The 20490-nt window shown below is 38.4% G+C and overlaps 1 protein-coding gene across 9 annotated transcripts in view; it reads left to right on the top strand.

Moving 5' to 3' along the window:
* The window catches only part of ATP9B (ATPase phospholipid transporting 9B (putative)), a 237389-nt gene that overhangs the window by 64252 nt on the left and 152647 nt on the right, over nt 1–20490 (top strand). For 8 of the 9 annotated variants that reach the window (XM_025421949.3, XM_025421952.3, XM_025421948.3 and 5 more), the window contains one exon: nt 11052–11103. The exons of the other annotated variant lie outside the window; for it this stretch is intronic. In XM_025421949.3, coding sequence (XP_025277734.1) covers nt 11052–11103 — 52 coding nt within the window. The remainder of the gene's footprint in view (nt 1–11051; nt 11104–20490) is intronic. 9 annotated transcript variants of the gene reach the window in all.

Raw genomic sequence — 20490 nt, 5'->3', positions numbered from 1 at the left:
AAGGTGCTTGAACAACTTTTTAAAAATATGTTTTATGAAGGTGCTTGAACAACTTTTTAAAAATAATGTTTTATGAGAAGTTGTAATAAGGCTTCTTATGAGAATAGTTCAAGTCCTTGGTGCCATCTGGCATGCAGGCCATGTTCTCGGCTTGAGCCACCTTCTGGAGATGGTTGGTACAAGAAGGCCTTTCTCCTCAGGACTAAAGTGGGCTTTATCTCCCTGTATACAGTAAGTGTATACAAAGAGTATTTGGGGGTATATTAGTTTGATTTTACAAAATAGGAAAATAGAATGTATTGATTTGTACCTCATTTACATAGCATTTGGTTGTATGGACACTGTAAGTTACTAGCTTTTGATCTGTGGTTAGATTTTCAGATGGTGTCTGTGTTCTGCTATTACAAAGTGCTTTATGTGCATCCTTATACATACATCTCTGTATGTTTCTCTAGGATAAATGCCAACAAGAGAGATGGTTGAGCTGTATATGAGTGTTTATTACCTCACAGGTTCTGTGGTCAGGAATTGGGGCATAGCTTGGTGTAGGTCCTCTCTCCGGGTCCTTCTCAGGGCTGCAGATAGCCAGGTGGCCATCACCTCCAGTTCACTTGGGGGTTGTTCAGGGCCCTGGTTCCATGAGCTTTTGGCTGGAGGCCTCCCTTATTCCTGTCTGCTGTGGGGTCAGTTGATGGGGGACAAAGAGGGGGTTGGCTCCACAGGCTGCTCACAGTGGCCTGCCAGGAGAAGGTGGGAGCGGGAGCAGCATGGACTCATGGGCGGGGACCTGGTGTCAGCAGTTCTTGTTTCCCTTGTAAGAGGTTGTATGGTGTTGATAGTGGGGTTTGAAGAGCATATAGAGTCTCTCTTTGTGAACCAGGGCGTACTGTTTGGCCTTATCATTCTTTTGTCTCATTTCCCTTGCTCTGCTGTTGATGCATGTTCTCCTTCCCTTTGCTGCCTAGGTTGATGGAGTGGTGCACCCTTCAGTGCTTCTGTTTTTACTGAGTAACACGTGAGCCCTTCTTGGCCACAGCGTAAGAGCTCATCTCTTCAGTCATATAGAAGGATATGAAAGATAGACATCTAGATCTATGGGCATTGCCCTTGAGCTTCTGTCTGGCCTCCCAGGTGTACTCCATCTGTGAGAGATTGATGAATGCTGTAGACACTTTGTAGACATCCAGGTAAAGGTTTTACTTTAATGTAGTAGCTACATGGGTAGTGCAGTGTGAAGTACTCCAGCACTAGATCAGTATTGTAAACGAGCATGTGTATAGTAGCAGAGCTAGGGGAAGGACTTCTAAAATATTTTCACTAATCATTAGGAAATGTTGTAAACTAAAAAATAGAGGTAGCCCCTGTACCTGATGTACTTTTTCATATTTCCAGTTTTATACCCATTTTCCTGTAAAAATTTTCCACAAATTTTGGTTACCTAAGAAGCATAAGTATTAGAAATTTTAGACATAATTTCTAGTAATTGCTGTGTAACAATACATTTTTAGTAGTTGTTTTATATTTGTTAAACCAAATTTGTGGTTTTTCTTTTCTTTTCTTTTTTTTTTTTTAAGATTTTATCTGTTTTTTCATGAGAGATACAAAGAAAGAGGCAGAGACATAGGCAGAGGGAGAAGCAGGCTCCCTATCCCAGGACACTGGGATCACATCCTGAGCCAAAGGCAGATGCTGAACCACTGAGCCACTCAGGTGCTCCAATTTTGTGTTTTTTTGTAGTGATAAAAGTTACTGATTGATACAACCTTTATAAAGAAATAGCAACAATATGGTGGCAGATGGCTTTATTTTTTTACCTCTTATTTGAAGGTATTGGAAACACTTACCACTAACCAGAAAAGTAATTTCTCAGTTATTTGACCATACTGCTTGCTACTCAGAAATTAATGCTTGGGTATTTCCATGGTGGATTTTATGTTGGAGGGTAGCTCTTCTAATTCTGTATCCTAATGTGAAAAATTTAGTATATCAGTAGTCACTGTATGGATATTTAAAAGTGTGCTGACCCAATTTGGACCAGTGTTGTAGGTGTTGAGAGTTGTACAGCTAACAAGAAGGGCAGCAGCCTGGGACAGTGGAAGGGAGAAGAATGTGGGCTTTCATGTTAAAGGGATCTGTGTTTAAACTCCTGTTTTTGCAGCTTCTGACTCTCCCTAGAAGAAGCAGCTCTTTTGACATGCACTTGAAAAGTGGTAGGCTAGAAGCATGCACAGACCAGGTTAGATTACGCATGCAGGACAAAGAAAGAAAATCCGAAGATTGTTTCCTGGCTTAACAAGGAACCCTCCTAAGAAGTATCTAAAATTTTTAGAAAAACATGTCAATTGAAACATTATTACTTGTGGAATGTGTCAAGTAGGGTAACTGTTTGGAAGAAGAGACTTAGAAGTTGAAGGTTGTCCAGGTCATCTTACAGGTCCTAACATCAGCTCTGAAGTCCAGGTAGGCACAAAGCAGAGCAGAATTGGAGGTGACACTTGAGAGTCCTCCTTCATTATTCAACCTAAACATGTTTTTTTAATAGCTGATTTTGAAAGACAGGTCTTTATATAGGTGTTTTTTTTTTTTTTTTGAGGTAATGTAATTTAATAAATGTTTTAAATAATTTAATAAGTATTACAATGTGTATTTTAATACCCAAAAGAAACACTACAAAAAATATGCAGAGAGATACAGTCTGAGATACTAAGATGGACTCCTGAAAAGAGTTTAGGTAACCTACAAGAAAGTGTAAGAAATTTGGAACTGAAGAATGAATACCAGAGAAAATCAACAGAAAATCATAAAATGCAGACTTATGTGCTAATGTGTCAGTAATTACTTTTATTGTGAATAGTCTAAATATACCAATCCTGAGATAGGCAGAGTGGATAAAGACCCAGCCATGTGCCATTCACAAGGAATTCAAATCCAATGACACAAATAGGATGAAGGAAAATAATAAAATGGAAAAGATACACCACAAAAAATTAATCAGAAGTAGGTGGGCCAAATTAATATTTAGTGAAATATAGCTCAGAGTCAAGAAAATGACTAAAAATAAAGAGGGACATCACATAATAATAACAGGGTTATTCATCAAGAAGACAAAATAATCCTTGATTTGTACTCACCAAGTAATGAAATCACAAAATACATGAATCAAAAACTGTTGGAGCTGAAGAAAAGAAATTAGGAGTGAGAACTTCAGCCCCATTCTCTGGTTAGAAGTGCCAGGTGGGAACTCAGCAGTGACAGAGAAGATCCTCACTGAATCAGCCAACCAGATCTGACATCTACAGACCACTCTCCCAAATAGGAGGAGAGCATACATCTATTTCAAGTGTCCACAGAACATGCACCAAGATAAAACATATCCATAAAACCTCAAAAAATTGAAAAGAATTTGAAACCATACAGCATACAGCATGTTATTTCATCATAGAAAATCAAATTAGGAATTCATAACAACACAGCAATAGGAGAACTCTAAAATATGTGGAAAGTGAACAGTGTACTTTAGTTGTGGGATAAGGATTTGTGAATATATACATTACTGCATGAAAATGAAAATACAATAAAGTACATGGAATGCACGTATGGCAGTGCTGAAAGGGAATTTCATAGTAGTCAGTGCTGACATTAGAAAGAAGTAAAGATCTCAACTTAATAATCTAAGTTCCTGGCTCAGGAAACTAGAAGAAGAAGAGCAAAATTAAATCAATGCACATAGAAGGAAGGAAATAATAAAGATAAGAGCAGATCAATGAAATTGAAAATAGGAAGACAAGATAACAAATCAATGAAAGCAAAAGCAATCACTACTGCTCCTTCTGAGCCATTGAAATGGTCACTACGGAATGCTACCAACAGCTGCACTCTAGTCTATACACCCGCTTAGGTGATGGACCAGTTCTTCCCAAATCACAAACTATCCAAACCCAGTCAAAATGAAACAGGTAATAGGAATGGTTCTACAAACAGTAAGGAAATGGAATGAGCAATTTAAAATTTCCAAGAAGGAATTATCTAGGTCCAGATATTTTCATTGAAGAATTCCTTGAGACCTCTAAAGAAGATTTAGTGTCATTTTTGCACAGCAGTTTCCAGAAAATAGTTGAGGATGGAACAATGCCTCGCCTATGTTAGGAGTCCAGTTACTAGGGATGCCTGGGTGACTCAGTGGTTGAGCGTTTGCCTTCAGCTCAAGGCATGATCTCAGGATCCCGGATCAAGTCCCACATCAGGCTCCCTGCAGGGAACCTGCTTCTCCCTCTGCTTAGGTCTCTGCCGCTCTCTCTCTCAGTCTCTCATGAATAAATAAATAAATCTTAAAAAAAGAAAAAAGGAGTCTAGTTACTGTCCTCATACCAGCACAAGACAAAGCATAAGAAAAGAAATCCACAAATATCCCTCATGAATATAGACAAAAAATTTTTTTAATAATTGCTAATTGATAACAGCAATATATATAGAAAATGCTATATCATGACAAAGTGGAGCTTATTCAGAGTACTGAAGGCTAGTTCAACATTCTAAAATCACCCAGTGTCATCCAGTCTATGACAGACTAAAAATTATATGATCATATCAGCTGATGCAGGAAAAACATTTGACTACATCTAAGACCCATTCACGATAAAAACTCTCCACAGTTTGGATTAGATGATAATTGCCTTAATTATGCTTAAAAAGCTTCTGTAAAAACATAACAGCCAACATCATATTTAATGGTGAAATTCTGAATGCCTCTCTTTCAGATTGGGAGTAAATCAAGGATGTTTGTTCTTGCCACTCTTAATTCAGCTAACATTTTTAGCTACATAGAATAAGACAAGTAAAGGAAATAAAAGGAATTCAGATTGGAAAGGAAGAAATAAGAATGTCCCTGTTTGTGGAGGACATGATTATGTACATAGACAATCCCAAGGAACCTGTGAAAAACCTCCTGAACTAATGATAATGAGTAGGTTCAGCAAAGTGGCAAATTACAAGGTCACCACTCAAAAACCAATCCCATTTCCAACATGTGGAAACAAATAAAAACTGAAGTACTCTTGTAGTCCCTACTATGAAAACAAAATCGTAGTTATGCCAAAAATAACAGTGTGCTCATGAAAATAATGAAAGACACTCTAGTCTTGGGTTGGAACATTCTGGTTTTCCTAAAATTGAATATAGGTTTAATACAATTCCCATTAAAATCTCAGCAAGGTTTTGTTTTTATTTTTTTAGACAAAATAAGCTTATTCTAAAACTAATTTGTAAAGGCTAAAATGGCAAAAACAGTCTTGACAAGGAGGATAAAGTGAGAGGGATCACTTCCTGATGTTATGGAATGCTATCTAGCTATAGTTATTAACACTGTGTAAGAAGAGTAGAAACAAAGGTCAGTGGAACATTGCAGAGGACCCAGAAATAGATATACACAGATGCTCAAGTGATTTTTGATGAAGTGCAAAAAAAATGGAGAAAGGTTAGCCTTTTCAACAAATGAGGCTGGAGCTAGTAGACATACATGGGTTAAAAAAAATGAACCTACTCTAAATGTTATGCTTTATATAGATATTCAATAAAAATGGATCATGGAATTTGTCTTTTTCTAACTTATTTCACTCAGCGTGATACCTTCTGGCTCCATCCACATCATTGCAAATGTCAAGATTTCATTCTTCCTGATAGCTGAGTAGTATTCTGTTTGTGTGTACACATACACACACACACACACACACTCTCCATCTTTATCCATTCATCAGTCAGTGGACATTTGGGCTGTCAGAGAAAGACAAATACCATGTGATCTCACTTGTGTGGAATTTAAGAAAACAGATGAACGTTGGGAAAGGGAAAAGAAAAACAGGAGAGAGGGAAACAAGCCATAAGTGACTCTGAACTGCAGAGAACAAACTAAAGGTTGTTGGAGGCAGGTGGATGGACTTAGATGGGTGATGGGCATTAAGGAGGCACTTGTTGGAATAAGCACTGCATGTTGTATGTAAGTGATGAAATCACTGAATTCTACTTCTGAAACCAATGTTGCACTATATATTAACTAACAAAATTTAAGAAAATGGATCATGGATTTAAATGAAAATTGTCAAAATGTAAAAACTTAAAAAAAAATTAAGGCGAAAATATTCAGAATCTAGTGTAGAAAAATTGTTCTTAGGCACCAGAAGCACAATTCATAAAAGAAAAAAACTGATAAGTTGCATCTTATTAAAATTAAAAATTTGTGCTTATGAAAGATGCAATGAAAACACAGGGTACAGGTGAGGAAAATACTTACCATATACCATACCATCTAGAATATGTAAAAATTCAACAGTAAAGAAAAATCAAATTAGAAAATGAGTAGAAGATGGAAGAGACTTTTCTCCAAAGAAGATTACAGATGGAATATAAGCACATGAGAAAATATTCCATGTCATTAGTAATCTGTAAACACAGATTAAAACCCAGTGAAATATCAGGACACACTGAGTGAATGGCTACCATGAAAACTGATAACCCCAGATGCTAACTAGTAGTGATGTGAAGAAAATAGATCACTCATACATTTCAGGTGAGATTATCAAATGTTACACTTATTCTAGAAAATCATTAGTCTCCTAAAAAATTAAATATGCAATTATTATATGACCCAGCAGTTAAACTCTTGGACTTTTTAACACAAAAAATGTTAATTTAAGTTGGCGTAAAAGGCCATACATGAATGCGTATGCCTGCATTATCCATACTAGCCCCAAATCAGACACAGTCCATATATCCTGAATGGGTGGGAGGGTCAGAGAAACAGTTGTACATCATACTAGGCTGTATAATGTTAATAAAACACAGGTCTCTTCTGTGTGGTTCCTTGTCTTGAGGAAAGGACAAATAGAAAGTATCCAATGATTGTTTGAAGTTACCTAGTTTATTTATGACTGCTTCACAAAAGATAAAACGGGAAGAGAATAAAGAGTAATGGTCTGAAAGTGAAATTAAGAAAAAAAATCCATTATAGTGTTAAAAAAGATAAAATACTTATAAGTTAAATTATTGTTAAGAATAAACAACAAAGCAGTGTTGAAATATACTAAAGTATATAAATACTTTAGTATTTAGTATTATATAAATACTCCATAAATGGAGAGACATTCCTTTTTTTTTTTTTTTTTTTTTAAGATTTTATTTATTCATGAGAGAGGCAGAGACATAGGCAGAGGGAGAAGCAGGCCCTCTGTGGGGAACCCGATGTGGGACTAGATCCCAGGATCCAAGAATCACACCCTGAGCTGAAGGCAGATGCTCAACCGCTGAGCCACTCAGGCATCCCAACATCCTATGTTCATGGATTAGAAGTACTAATATTGTTAAAATGGCAGTACTCCCCACATTGATCTGCATATTTGGTGCTATCCCTCTCAACATCCCAGCTGACTTATTTGCAGAAATTGAGAATCCAATTTAAAAATTTATGTGGAAATACAAGGGACCCAGAATAGTGAAAACAGTTTTGAAAAAGATGAATAAAATTATAGTATTCATACTTCTCCATTAAAACTTTATTCAGAGTTATAGTGATCTAGACAGCATAGAACTGGCATAAATTCAGAATTGAGTTTGTGAGTAGTTGCTTTTCAAGAAGTGTGTATTTAGGTGGGTACTTTTCTTTTGACCCACTACCGTTTGTGAGATTCTTCCATTTTGTTGTGTATAGCCATAATTCGTTCATTTTGTCTTTTATCCATTCTGGTGGTGGCTATTTGGGTGGCTTATTTGTTTTGCCTATCAGAAGTGATAGTAACATGTCATACTGGACTCATGCCTTTTGGCTCATTTGAGTACACATTGCTATCGTATATATACCTAAAGAGTAGAGTTGTTGGATTTTGGGGTATGTGATGCACCACTTTAGTAGGTACTGCAAATGATTTTGTAAGGTTGTGAACAAAATTAGATTCTAATAAGCGGTGTGTAAGAGTTCCTGTTGCTTCATGTTTCCCAACAGTTGGCATTGTCTGCCTTTTTAATTTAGCATCTCCAATATGTATGTAGTAGTTGTGGTTTTAACATACCTTTTCTTGAAGAGTAATAAGGTTGGACACCTTTTCACATGATTTTGAGAATCTTTTTTTTGTTTTTTTTTAAAGATTTTATTCATTCATGAAAGACCTAGAGAGAGAGACAGAGACACAGGCAGAGGGAGAAGCAGTCTCCATGCAGGATCCTGGGACTCCTGGATCATGCCCTGAGCCAAAGGCAGACGCTCAATCACTGAGCCACACAGGCGTCCCAATTTTGAGAATCTCTTATTTGGAAAGAACCTGTTAAAATCACTTCGCATTTTTCTTCTAAGTTATCCCTTCTTTTCTTAACAGTTTATAGGCCTTTATATATTCTGGCTGGGAGTTTCTTTTTTTAAAAAATTTTTAAAAATATTTTATTTATTTATTCATGAGAGACAGAGAGAGAGAGAGAGAGAGAGAGAGAGAGAGGCAGAGACACACAGGCAGAGGGAGAAGCAGGCTCCAGGCAGGGAGCCCGATGTGGGACTTGATCCCGGTCTCCAGGATCACTCCCTGGGGTGATGGTGGCGCTAAACCGCTAAGCCACTGTCTGGGCTGTGGCTGGGAGTTTCTTATTAGCTACATGTTGCAAGTATTTTTTTCCTCCCTGGTGTGCTTTGTTGAACAGATCTTTTTTTTTTTTTTAAGATTTTATTTATTCATGAGAGATACACACAGAGAGAGAGGCAGAGACACAGGCAGAGGGAGAAGCAGGCTCCATGTAGGGAGCCCGACATGGGACTCGATCCCGGGTCTCCAGGATCAGGCCCTGGGCTGAAGGTGGTGCTAAACTGCTGAGCCACCTGGGCTGCCCCTGAACAGATCTTCTTAATTTTAATGAAGTCCACTTTATTAATCTTTTCATTTATTGTTGGGGTTTTTTGTTATGTTTTTTGAAATTTTTGGTTGTGGAGAAGGTGGAGTCTTTTTAGGTTTGGTGGGGAAGAAATATTCCCTACCAAAAAGCTATGAAAATATAATATTTTTAGGGCTTTATTGTTTTGACTTTGACATTTAGAAGGAGAATTCATTTGGAATAGATTCTTATGTTTTGATTGATACAGAGATGTAGCATTTGTTATCTCCTGTCATCTCCTGTATATATCGAAGTTTCTCAACACTGTTTAGTGAAAGGATAATTGTCACTGCTCTGCAATGGCATCTTTCTCATTAATCCAGTATCCATTTTCATGTGGACCTCCCTTCTGGATCTTTGTGTTTACATTGCTTATAATTACCTATTTTTTTTTAAGATTTTATTTATTTATTCATCAGAGAGAGAGAGAGGCAGAGACACAAGCAGAGGGAGAAACAAGCTCCATGCCAGGAGCCTGACATGGGACTTGATCCCGGGTCTCCAGGATCACACCCTGGGCTGAAGGCGGCGCTAAACCACTGAGCCACCAGGGCTGCCCTATAATTACCTATCTTAATGAAATGCCATCTTGCCTTCACTGTTCTAGTTTAATATTTTAGTTTTGGTATATTGTAGACTTAGCCAGCCTTCTGTGTTTCTCACATTTGTCTTATTCATGCTTGGCCTTTGGATTTCCCTGTAAATATTAGGAATACCTTGTCAATTCCTCCCAAAAATCATGTTAAGATTTTGATTGGGCTTATGTTAAATATATAGGTCAATTGATGGGCACATGACAGACATCTTTGCATCCTGATTTTAGGACATGATGTGTTCTCTAGGTTTTATTTAACTTCTTTCAGTAATGCTTGATAGTTTTCGTTTAGAGAACTTGACTTGCTTGTCTTTTGTTAGTTATAGTCTAACCTTAGTTTTTCTTACTAGTGAAATGGGCATATTTAAAAAATACTTTCTTGCTGTCCATTACTTGTATGTATATACTTGTTTTCTGTGTCACTAATTTTTGTTTTAATATTTGCTTATATCCTCGTACTTTCTTTGGGGTTCATTGGCTTTTTTCCCCTTACTTTCAAGTGGATATTTAGCTTGTATTTTTAGCTTCCATTATATATTGTGTGTGTTTATTTTTATCTGTTTTCCTCAACATTTTTCTTTGGCTTTGGCAGAATGGTTTCACACACTTTGCTATGTTGAGTTTTTGTTATCATTCAGTTAAAAATATTTTCTAAATTACATTGTGGTTTCTTTTTTGACCTATGAGTTCTTTAGATCTTAATAATTGATCCTTCTTGTTCTTGTTAGAAAGAGATAGCTTTGGCCCACAACATATCATTTTCACCTTGAATGACTTATATTTGTTTTTATTGCTTGGTTACTGACAAGTAATCCATTTATCATGTGTGGGTAAATCTTTACTTAGTTCTCAAAAAATACAAGTACTTCATGAAATTCTGTGACGTGTTCTTACCATATATTTTTTCTTTAGTTTGATACAGCTTTTCCAATTGACAAAATTATTAGTAATGATTAAATAAATGTATGGATAGCAAATACTCATATAAGCTTATATGCTTGTAAGTACCTTTAAGTTTTTTGTCCTTCTCTGCTTGATAAAAGAGTCTCTCTCAAATTTGTAGGGCTTATTTTTTTTTTGTTTGCTCAGTTGTACATTTATTCCTTTATTCACCGTTGAGTAAATGTTTCATTTATGATATGTTCTGTTTTGTGTTAGGCTTTGGAGGAATTCTGTTCTCACTTTGTAGGGTTATTTAATCTAATAGGGAGGGGGCATAATTTTTTATAGGACTAAAATCGCTATACTGTATGTATGAGTTCAGTTAACAAAGAGGACACAGAAGAGGCAATATTTATCATTTTTCATAAATGGAGCAGTTTTCAGGTCATCCCAAATGCCGTTTCATGGTTTGTTAATGAAAGAGAATTGTAAAGAAATTCAACTAAAAAATGAATTTAAATATAAATTATACAAATTAATGTTCATTGCTTCAGCATAAATTTTAATTCTAACTTTTTTATTTTTACTAGCTATTTCTGCTTTGTAATGAAATTGTATTACTTTATAAGCTTACATATAGATAATTAGTGTTTTATATTACTCTCTGCAGAATCAAAGAATTCCATCGGACATGGTATTTCTTAGGACATCAGAAAAAGCAGGTATTTTTATTTGTATTTAAATTGCTGATCATTTAGTATTTTAGTTTAATTTTCATTTTGAAAGGTAAAAGTTAAATTTATTCTTATAAAAAGTTTTCTTCAAATGATGATACATTGAATTCGTTAATCCCGAATCACATTTCACTGTTGATATTTAAAATGGTGATCTTTACTGTAAATATTTGTTTTAAAAAATACAGTCCTATCACAACCTTTATATCAAATGAATGCTTTCATTCAAAGCTGTATTGATATCCAAGTAATTAAATGGTGATGTTGCTCAAAATTTGATTGCTATTCTGTATTTTCAGTTTTATTAATTCAGCAAGAATTTATTTACCACTTACTTTGTGCCAGGTATTACTTTTTGTTTCGTTTTGTTTTGTTTTTGTGCCAGATATTACTTGTTGCATCAGATACAAAGGGAATGAGACTGAATTTTTCCCTTCAAAGAGGTCATGATCTACTTATGTATGGATATACGTACATTGACAGTAATACTCTGATTATATAGATACTTTTAAGAGTTATAAGATGGGTGGGGGTAACAGGAGAGGAAGCAGACAATTTGCTTAGGTGAGTGGGTTTCACAGGGTAAATGATATTTATATGACCTGAGCTTTCACCAGTAAGAAGAAGGTGGAAAGGGGGTAATGAGATGGAAGCCTCATGTGGTCAAGGAAAAGAACTGTGTGTTGGAAATCAGGAAACCTAAAGTCTAGTCTGCTTAGGTCAGTTCTTAATTATGTGACCTAGATACATGGTCACGCATTTTCATAATGTCTAAAATGATGAGAGGTGAGGCACCTGGGTGGCTCAAGCAGTTGAGCATCTGCCTTTGGCTCAGGGCATGATCCCGAAGTCCTGGGATTGAGTCCTGCATCAGGCTCCCTGCAGGGAGCCTGCTTTTCCCTCTACCTGTGTCTCTTCCTTTCTCTCTGTATCTGTCATGAATAAATAAATCTTTAAAAAAAAATGAGAGGTTTATCAAGTAATACCCAAGTTCCTTCTGTGTTGCATTTCTGACTTTGTTGAATAAATGGACAATATTTTTATAGGAAGCTCAGATTGGAAGCTCAGTATATATGTCTTATTATTTGTAGTGTGAAAACTCTAGAAATGGCAAAGTTAAATTTTAGAGTTGTTAATTTATTTTATTATTTTTTTTTAATTTTTAAATAATCTTTACACCCAATATGGGGCTTGAACTCATGACCCTGAGATCAAGAATCACATATTCTTCCAACTGAGCCATCAGGTGCTAGAGTTGTTAATTTAGCTTTTTCTCCATATATAAACAGCATTTTTTCCAAAGGACATTTTAAGTCATGAGAAAGAAAAATGTTTTTTCATCAACTATAGTTATGGTTATTTACATTTTAATATGAGGCTGCCATTAACAGAAGAGTTCAGCTACACCTAATAATCAATATGCTTGATGTCCTTTTTTGTTTTTTTAAAGATTTTATTTATTTATTCATGAGAGACACAGAGAGAGAGAGAGAGAGAGAGAGGCAGAGACACAGGCAGAGGGAGAAGCAGGCTCCATGCAGGGTGCCTGACGTGGGACTTGTTCCTGGGACCCCAGGATCAGGCCGTGGGCTGAAGTCGGTGCTAAACTGCTGAGCCACCCGGGCTGCCCTGCTTGATGTACTTTATGTATTGTTTTACTGATCAGAGGTTTTCTTCTTCCTGTGGAGCAGACTACAGAGCTCCTCTTGCAGTCCATTTCTCTTTCTTCTCAGAAATACAACTAGACTCCCTTTTCTGTTAGATTGGGCTAATACATTGAGGTCTCGCCAAAGGAGGTACGCTGAGGCTGGTGTGCTGAGGTCTGGCCAAAGGAGGACAGCTGACAGTCTTGTGTGCCACTTCCAGGCCTAGTTTTAACCTCTTTTGTAGCTGTTGACTCTTTCCTTCCCAGCGTCAGTTTAGTGTCCATGACTAGGGTAATCTTAGAAGCTGCTCTTCAGCCTGGGTTCATGAATGACTGTGTGGAACAGAGCTGTCTCTCCTCCCATTACCAAGTGATTCTATAAGGGAGATATTTAAGTACCCAAACTGCAAGGTTTATCTTTAATAGTAGCTCATGTTCCCTTAACATCTGCAGTGCTATGGCCAGCAGTGGACAGCTCTGCCTTGCTTTCACTTCTTGCTTATATAGAGCCTCAAGGTCACTGGCATGAGACATGAAGACCTTTTAGGTGTTCCTGGGCATATGTGCAGCTCTGCAGGAGCTTCTGGGCTCCCAGGAATGTGTTAGGATTTGTCAGAGCCTCCTTTACATCGTCTGATTTTCTAGATTTTCTTTTAAATTTTTTGGTCACCTTGTTTACCACAGTTCTGTCACCAGCTGAAGTAGCTGTGATGTTAAACAGTTGCGACTGATAGTTTTCTGATGAACAGTCCAGAGAAAACACTGTTGTTGATATATGTGCTCTGGGTCAGGTCAAATCCAGGCAAAGCCCTAATTGGTCAAGTGATTACAGTTCTCTGGACATGGATTTGAGGAGCCCAGCCCTGATTTGTCCCCATCAGTGGCTGCTAGAATTTCAGGTTTCTCAGTCACCGTGGAACCATAGGCTTAGGGGGAAGAGGGTTTGGGAGTGGGAGAAGACAGAACACTACATAGCTCACTCTCACTCAGCTCGATTTAGCCGTGTTTCTTGAATAAATGCACCTGAGACTGTTGCAAGTCTTTGATTAGTCTCCAGAATTCTGAAAAGGTTGCTTTTGATGATTTTTTTACTGATGGTCTCAAAATTATGGAGGAGTGGATTTTCAGAGATTTTTTTAACACTGTCATCCCTGTTTACATCACCTATTTGTTTAAGATTTGTTTGTCTTTGTTTCTAAATGTATTCAGTGTAATGAATAGCAAAAATGTTTACGTTTGAGAGATGGTTTTATATTAATTGACCTTTTAATGACTGTGGTAGAAATGATCCTGAATATGGAAATACATAGATAATTAACTTAAAAAGAAATACAGGTTGTGTTAGGAGATATAAGATGAAAAATAACCACTTTAAAGCTGGAAGATGATGAGAACTCCATTTTGTAGAGGAGGAGTCTGAGGGCTGGACAATATGAATGCCTTGTTGAAGATGTGACTAACAGCAGTTTACGTTCTTCAGCCTTTGAATGACTTACAGCACTAACACATAAATAGAATATTCAAGCATTAAGCACTAACAAGATACTCTTTATTACGTTAGCTTTGTGTAAAGGACATTCTATCTAAACTGATGATTTTTAAAAACATTTTCTTTCCCTCTAGTTTTCCCTTGGGTTTCATGTTGTAGGGACATGTGGTAGTGTAATGATAATCAGTCTTTTGGAGGTCCTGGATCTCACTGAGATTCTTAAGAATTATCACCTTGTTCCCTAAAAAAATGTACATAATGTGCATGTATGCTAATTATTTTTATTGTTTCGTATATTCCTGGTAGATTATTATTGGATCTGACTTAGACCTTATTATAGTCTGTTTAAGCTTACAGTTCTATTATATTTCTTAGTTTTATTATTTTTTCTATCAAATTTAAATTGTTAAAACTATCACTGATTACAGATATACAGACACTAAAATGTTAGATTGCTATTTCATGCTCTTATTCTTTTTTATAAAATAGACAAATACCTTCCCTGCTGGATAAAATATGTGTCATAATATTGCTTTAAATCAGGAATTCTTAGCTTTAGAAATTCTGTTTCTGTGACTTAAGTGATTATTTTAAGTTTTTTAATTGTCTCGTTTTCAAAAGTACACATATTCAGGATTGTTTACCTGCTAACGCTATTGATATTATTTTACTACTTGTCAGTTTTAGTTCAGGAGAATCTGATAGTACATTATCTATTAAAATAAAATAAAAATCTTCAAGCCTTAGCCAGCATAAAAATGTTAAATCTGTGTGGTGTGTCCAAGTTTGGACAGTTGCAACTCAGGGAGTCTCTGTGGTGTCATATTGACTGTGTATTAACACAGGGCCTTCTGTGGGGCCAGCTTCTGCTTGTTTAGAATGCAGATGAAGCTGTTGATGGATCTGGGGACTGATGGCTTAAATTCCAATTAATCAATGGCTTCATCAGTTTCTTAATTCAGATCAAATATCTCCTGAATGCACACAATTCTTTTAGTGGTATTAAGAGAAATTAATGCTTTAGAACTAATTTTCATCAATCTCTTATAAATGCCAATATCTTTTTCACTTGTCTCCTAAGTGATGACATTATAGTTTAAGTGTTAGGACATATTACAATAGCTCAGCCGTCACCTGTTTGTGGGGTGGGGGTAGGTAATGACACTGTGCTCATCCACATTGTCTCCTTGGTGCTATTCATCTTCCCACCAGCTTAAAAATTTCATGCAGGGTCATTAAGTCATATAAATGATTTAGAAATCAAGTTTAGTGGCAAACGATCTGGTATTACATATGCGAAGTCAATGTCTATTTTTCTTTTGTCGATCATATACTGTACCCATCTCTTTCAGAGCTATTGGGTACGTGAGCTCTTGCAAGCAATCTCCTGATATTACAGGATAACTTATCACGGTATATGACAGACTCTGGTGCTCTGTCTCATCGTGTCCCATCAGTTACTTTATCACCACTTGATGCCACTCTCCTGTGTGACACATAGCCTAGTTGATCTTAATTTGATTGTCATTAAACCTGTCCTTTCCTGTCAGCTCTTGTCAATTATACAAAATAAAATCAAGTATTCATAGGAAGTCTGTAACGGGATATAAGCAGACCAATTTAATAATTCATTTTTGCTGAATCTTCACTGATCTCCATGGTAGCTACTGCTTGCTGTTAAACATTATTAGATATAGTACGTGTAAGACACAGCAAGTTGGCCATACTCCTGATTTTGCTACAGTTGATTCTCTCTTTTTAAATCATATAATTTACTGCGAGGTTAATAATATTAACCGTACTCAAAGATGAGTAATATGTCCATTGCCCTTAAGTTTTTTAAAACAGCATATAATTATTTAACGTGAAGCATGTCCTTTTTTCTTTAAAGAAAGACAACTATATTACTTCCGGTGTTTAATACTTTTATAGAACTTTGGTACTCGTTTCATTTTTATTGTTTACTTTATTTCTAAAAATTTTACTTATTTATTCATGAAAGACATGGAAAGAGAGGCAGAGACATAAGCAGAGGGAGAAGCAGGCTCCCTGTGGGGAACCCGATGCGGGACTCCATCCCAGGACCCTGGGATCCATGCCCTGAGCCTAAGGCAGACAGACGCTCAGCCACTGAGCCACCCAGGTGCCCCTTAGTTTCACTTTTAGAAACATAAAATATTTGAAATATAAGAGACTCTAGAGATTCTCCCTTCTTATTATTTTATATGTTAGAAAGCAAACCTAGAGTAGAGCTGTTGGCAGTGACATCTCAAAGTACGTGTCAGACAGAATGTAGAATTCAGTCCCTATGAGGTTATCTTTTGTATCAGAACACACACAAGCACACACATGCACATATATAAACATGCATATATTTAAGAGGAAAATATCAACTTTGAAATAGCATCCACTGCAAATTTTCGTATGCTCCTTTTTAGCTGAAACCAGTTTGTAAAATAGACTCCTTATGATAGGTCTTTTGACAAGTAATGCATAACAAAATTTATTTATGTACTTAGATATATTTTTCTAAGTACATGTAATCAGACAAAGGTCTCCTAATAAGTCTTCACTGGATACAGTAGATGACTCAGAAATCATTTTATTTTATAGTTCTCCATCTTACTATACCTTAGGAGAGTGACTTGGCTTCTGTGAGTGTCCTAGAATCAAACTGGTAGTATTAGTGCCCCTGGCAGAGAGCAGTTAAAAGAATTAGAAGTATAATTGGTGAAGGGTTTGCATGGGGCATGTTTCAGATACTGAACTGTGATTAGTTGAAAGTGCATTAGCTGACAGAGAAAAGTAGTAAGAGAGCAAGAAAATGCTCGTGATGTGTAGGACTGTATTTCTTTCAGAGGGTTCCAGGGAGAATGAGGCTAGCACGGATGTGGGTTTGCACAGACCCATTTTAGTTTTAGGACATTGTGTAAGAGGTGTTCTGGACTGGGCTCTGTGAAGATACTTTCTGGCATGTCTACCTTAACTAGTTCCCTCAAATTGAGAAATAGTAGCTAAATAAGCTCCTGGTATATGGCACTCACTGGCAGAATTTCATAGATTTTCCTCTAAATTTTACAACACACCTCCAAATTTGATGTTTCCCACTGTGCAGATGAAAACTTTATTGAGGTGAGGTCACTGGACAAGGAGCAGTTGTGAGTGAGATACAGAGCCAGTGCTCAGCCCAAGGCTGGTCTTCCTGCTGTGCTGTGTCGGGCCCTGGGAACAGCAGCATCTCCTAGAGCACTGCTGGCACCTTGGGCCCCGGCTTTCTTCATTGTGGTGGTCTGGTCTGTCTTACACGCCATAGGGTGCTGAACAGTACTCCTGCCTCACATCACTAGGTGCCAGTAGCACCCACTTCCCTGCCCAGCTTTGAAAATAATGTCTCCAGAAGTTTCCAAGTGCCCTCTGGGGGCAAAATCACCCCTGGTTGAAAAGCACTACAGGACTTTTTATTTTTTTCTTTCATTGAAGAGAACCCCTAAGATAAATTAAGTGTTCAGTTCTGTTTCTTTTGAGAGTAATTGTTTTACTATTTTTCAGAGATCTTTCTCAGTAAGAACAGATTGATTCTGTGGCATTTGACTCCATTGGGAAGAAGCTTCTGCTCCACACCAGTGCAGCCAAGAATTCAGAGACTGGCTTCATGTCCTTGCTACCAGCTCCATGCCCTTACTACCCTGCCAAGCCAGGGCGGCACCCTGCAAAGAGTGTCCGTTAGTCGCTCATTTCCCCAGGCCTGGTGGGCTAAGTCTCCCTTCTGTTGACCAGTTTCCCTTCAGAGGCAAGAGCTATGCCCAGTTTTGACAAGCTGGGAGTAATGGGGCCCCAGCAGGTCCCCCACCAGCTAGCTTATACAGCAGAAGTAACATGCCTGGGGGGGCTACCACAGCCCCTCTCCTAACCCCAGCACCCACTTAGAAGCAAGGAAGATGCCACTGTAGATCAAGCTGGCTGTCCCCTTTCATTCTCCAGTGCCTTGACCCAGAGGTTCTCTGGGGGGAGGGCCAGAGATCTTTGCAGACCTTGCTGAAGTTCGTGCCTAAGGGTGGTGGTGAAAACCATGGAGAGCTTGGTGGCCAGCTGTTCACAGGGCCTGTGATATACACCGACAAAGGACGTGGAAGCCCGGTGAGAAATTTTACTGCCAGTACCAGGGTAAGAGTCCCACTGGTTCACACTCAACACTGTGTGCGTGTGTTAGGCTACTCTGTTCAGGGGCAGCCAGAGTGGGGCAGTCTTACAGGCTTCCTAAGCAAATTTCTGGATGTGCTGCTCAGCCCAGTGGTAGTTCCTGGGAGGCTGAGCTTAGAAATGAAATCACATGCCTCCTTGTTGGTCTAGAAGATTGCACAGATGCCAAAACCATAGCTGTGGTCCCAGGAATAGACATAGAGAACCTCCAAGCTGCTGGTCCATCCCTGAATGAACCAGGGGTAGAATCACGAACTGACTTCTGCACTGGGGAGAATAGCATCCAAGCCACATGTGTCCAGCGGTAAAGGGTGAAAATCTGACTGATTGCATTCAGACACCACTTTTGGCCAACAGAAGTTGATGTGAGGCTCGGAGCAGCCCCTAGAAAGCCAGTGTCAGTGACACAGGGCATGCTACAGGGGAAATTGATGTCACAGAATTAGGTTAGCCAAGTCACTAAAAAATAAACAGTTATCTGAACAACAACCAGCACTCAAATACAGTTTTTGATGTTTGTATAACACAATTCAGAGTGTTCACTCATCAACTGTAGTGAATTTTGTGTGATGGTACAGCAGAGGGGTTTGAAGTCAGATGGACCTCAAGGTGGCATTGTGCTGTTCATTCTGCCCTCCCCAGTGAGGCCTCTGAGCTTGGAAGAGGGGCATGTCACCTGCCTACTGTCTGATAGGGCCTCAGATATATGTAGAGCAGCACAGACACCTAGGAGATGCTCAGTCAACATTAGTAACCTCTTGTTTCGGGGAGAAATAAGTGACTTTTTATTATGCACATATGTCTCCATATAGTTTTTGAGGAGTGGATGTGGAAATTTCTTTTTTTTTTTTAAGGTTTTATTTATTCATGACAGATGGGGGGTGGGGTGGGGGGGAGGGGAGGCAGAGAGACAGGCAGAGGGAGAAGCAGCCTCCGTGCAGGGAGCCAGGTTTCCAGGATCACACCCTGGGCTGAAGGTGGCCCTAAACTGCTGGGCCACCGAGGCTGCCTTGGATGTAGAAGTTTCTAATTAAGAGAGTAGATACCATATTTATTTCTTCTTAGTTTGGGGTGTTCTGTTAGTCTCTGCCCATAATGATCTTTGGAAGGTACTTTCTAAATGAGCCAGGCCCCGAAGAAGTATACTTGTATTAAATCCCGTGTCCCTGAATTTCTCTCCCTGACACTTGATCTTAGTCTCTATCCCTCCCCCCATAGCCCCAGTGGTATCTGCGATGGTGGCTCTTTGGCCTTGGAGGTTCAGAAGGATCCCAATCATGGCAGAAAAGACAGTAACACTAACAGAGCTGGTCTACTGCTTTGTTCCGGGGACTTCTCTGGATGTGTGAAGCCTGTTGCTGTGGAGGCCCTCTTTCCCTTAATTGTAGATGGTAGCTGCTCTACGTTTCCCTCACTGACTTTCACAGAAACCACTCCACCCCAATTCTACAATAGGATATTGGGTGTGCCCCAAATGATGAGTCTGGGTTCTGTTTGAGAATTTTGAGTCTTGGTTGCTTGTCAACCCCATACTGTGTGTCTCCCAGAGCTTCTTTCACTCCTCCTGATTTTGCTTACTTCTCTCATTGTTGGACTAAACACTAAGGTCAGTAGGACCGTTAGTGCCTGGAGTAGTGCTCTCAGCATGCTGGGAGTTCAATGAATCTTGAGAGCATGTGCAAGAGCAGCACCGACTGTAAAGCTGTGGTGAGGAGGAGCACAGCCACACCCCGTGAGGTAGGGCACTTCCTGTAAAATCTTCATCATGTCTTAATTACACTTTTTAAAAATATATATTTTATCTACGTATTTATTTGGGAAAGGAAGAAGGAGCAGGGGAAGGGGCAGAGGGGGGAGCAGGCTCCTCATGGAGCAGGGAGCCTGACGTGGGATTCGATCCCAGGACCCTGAGATCATGACCTGAACTGAAGACAGACACTCCACTGATGGAGCCACCCAGGCATCCCCTATGTTTATCATTTTGAAGATATCAATAAATTTACTCTTCTTAGCATATGTCTGTATTTACAACCTCCCCTCC

The sequence above is a fragment of the Canis lupus genome, chromosome 1, assembly GCF_003254725.2.
Source record: "Canis lupus dingo isolate Sandy chromosome 1, ASM325472v2, whole genome shotgun sequence".
Lineage (NCBI taxonomy): Eukaryota > Metazoa > Chordata > Mammalia > Carnivora > Canidae > Canis > Canis lupus.
The sequence above is the reverse complement of the archived record's forward strand: the minus strand, read 5'-3'. Positions and strand labels throughout refer to the sequence as shown.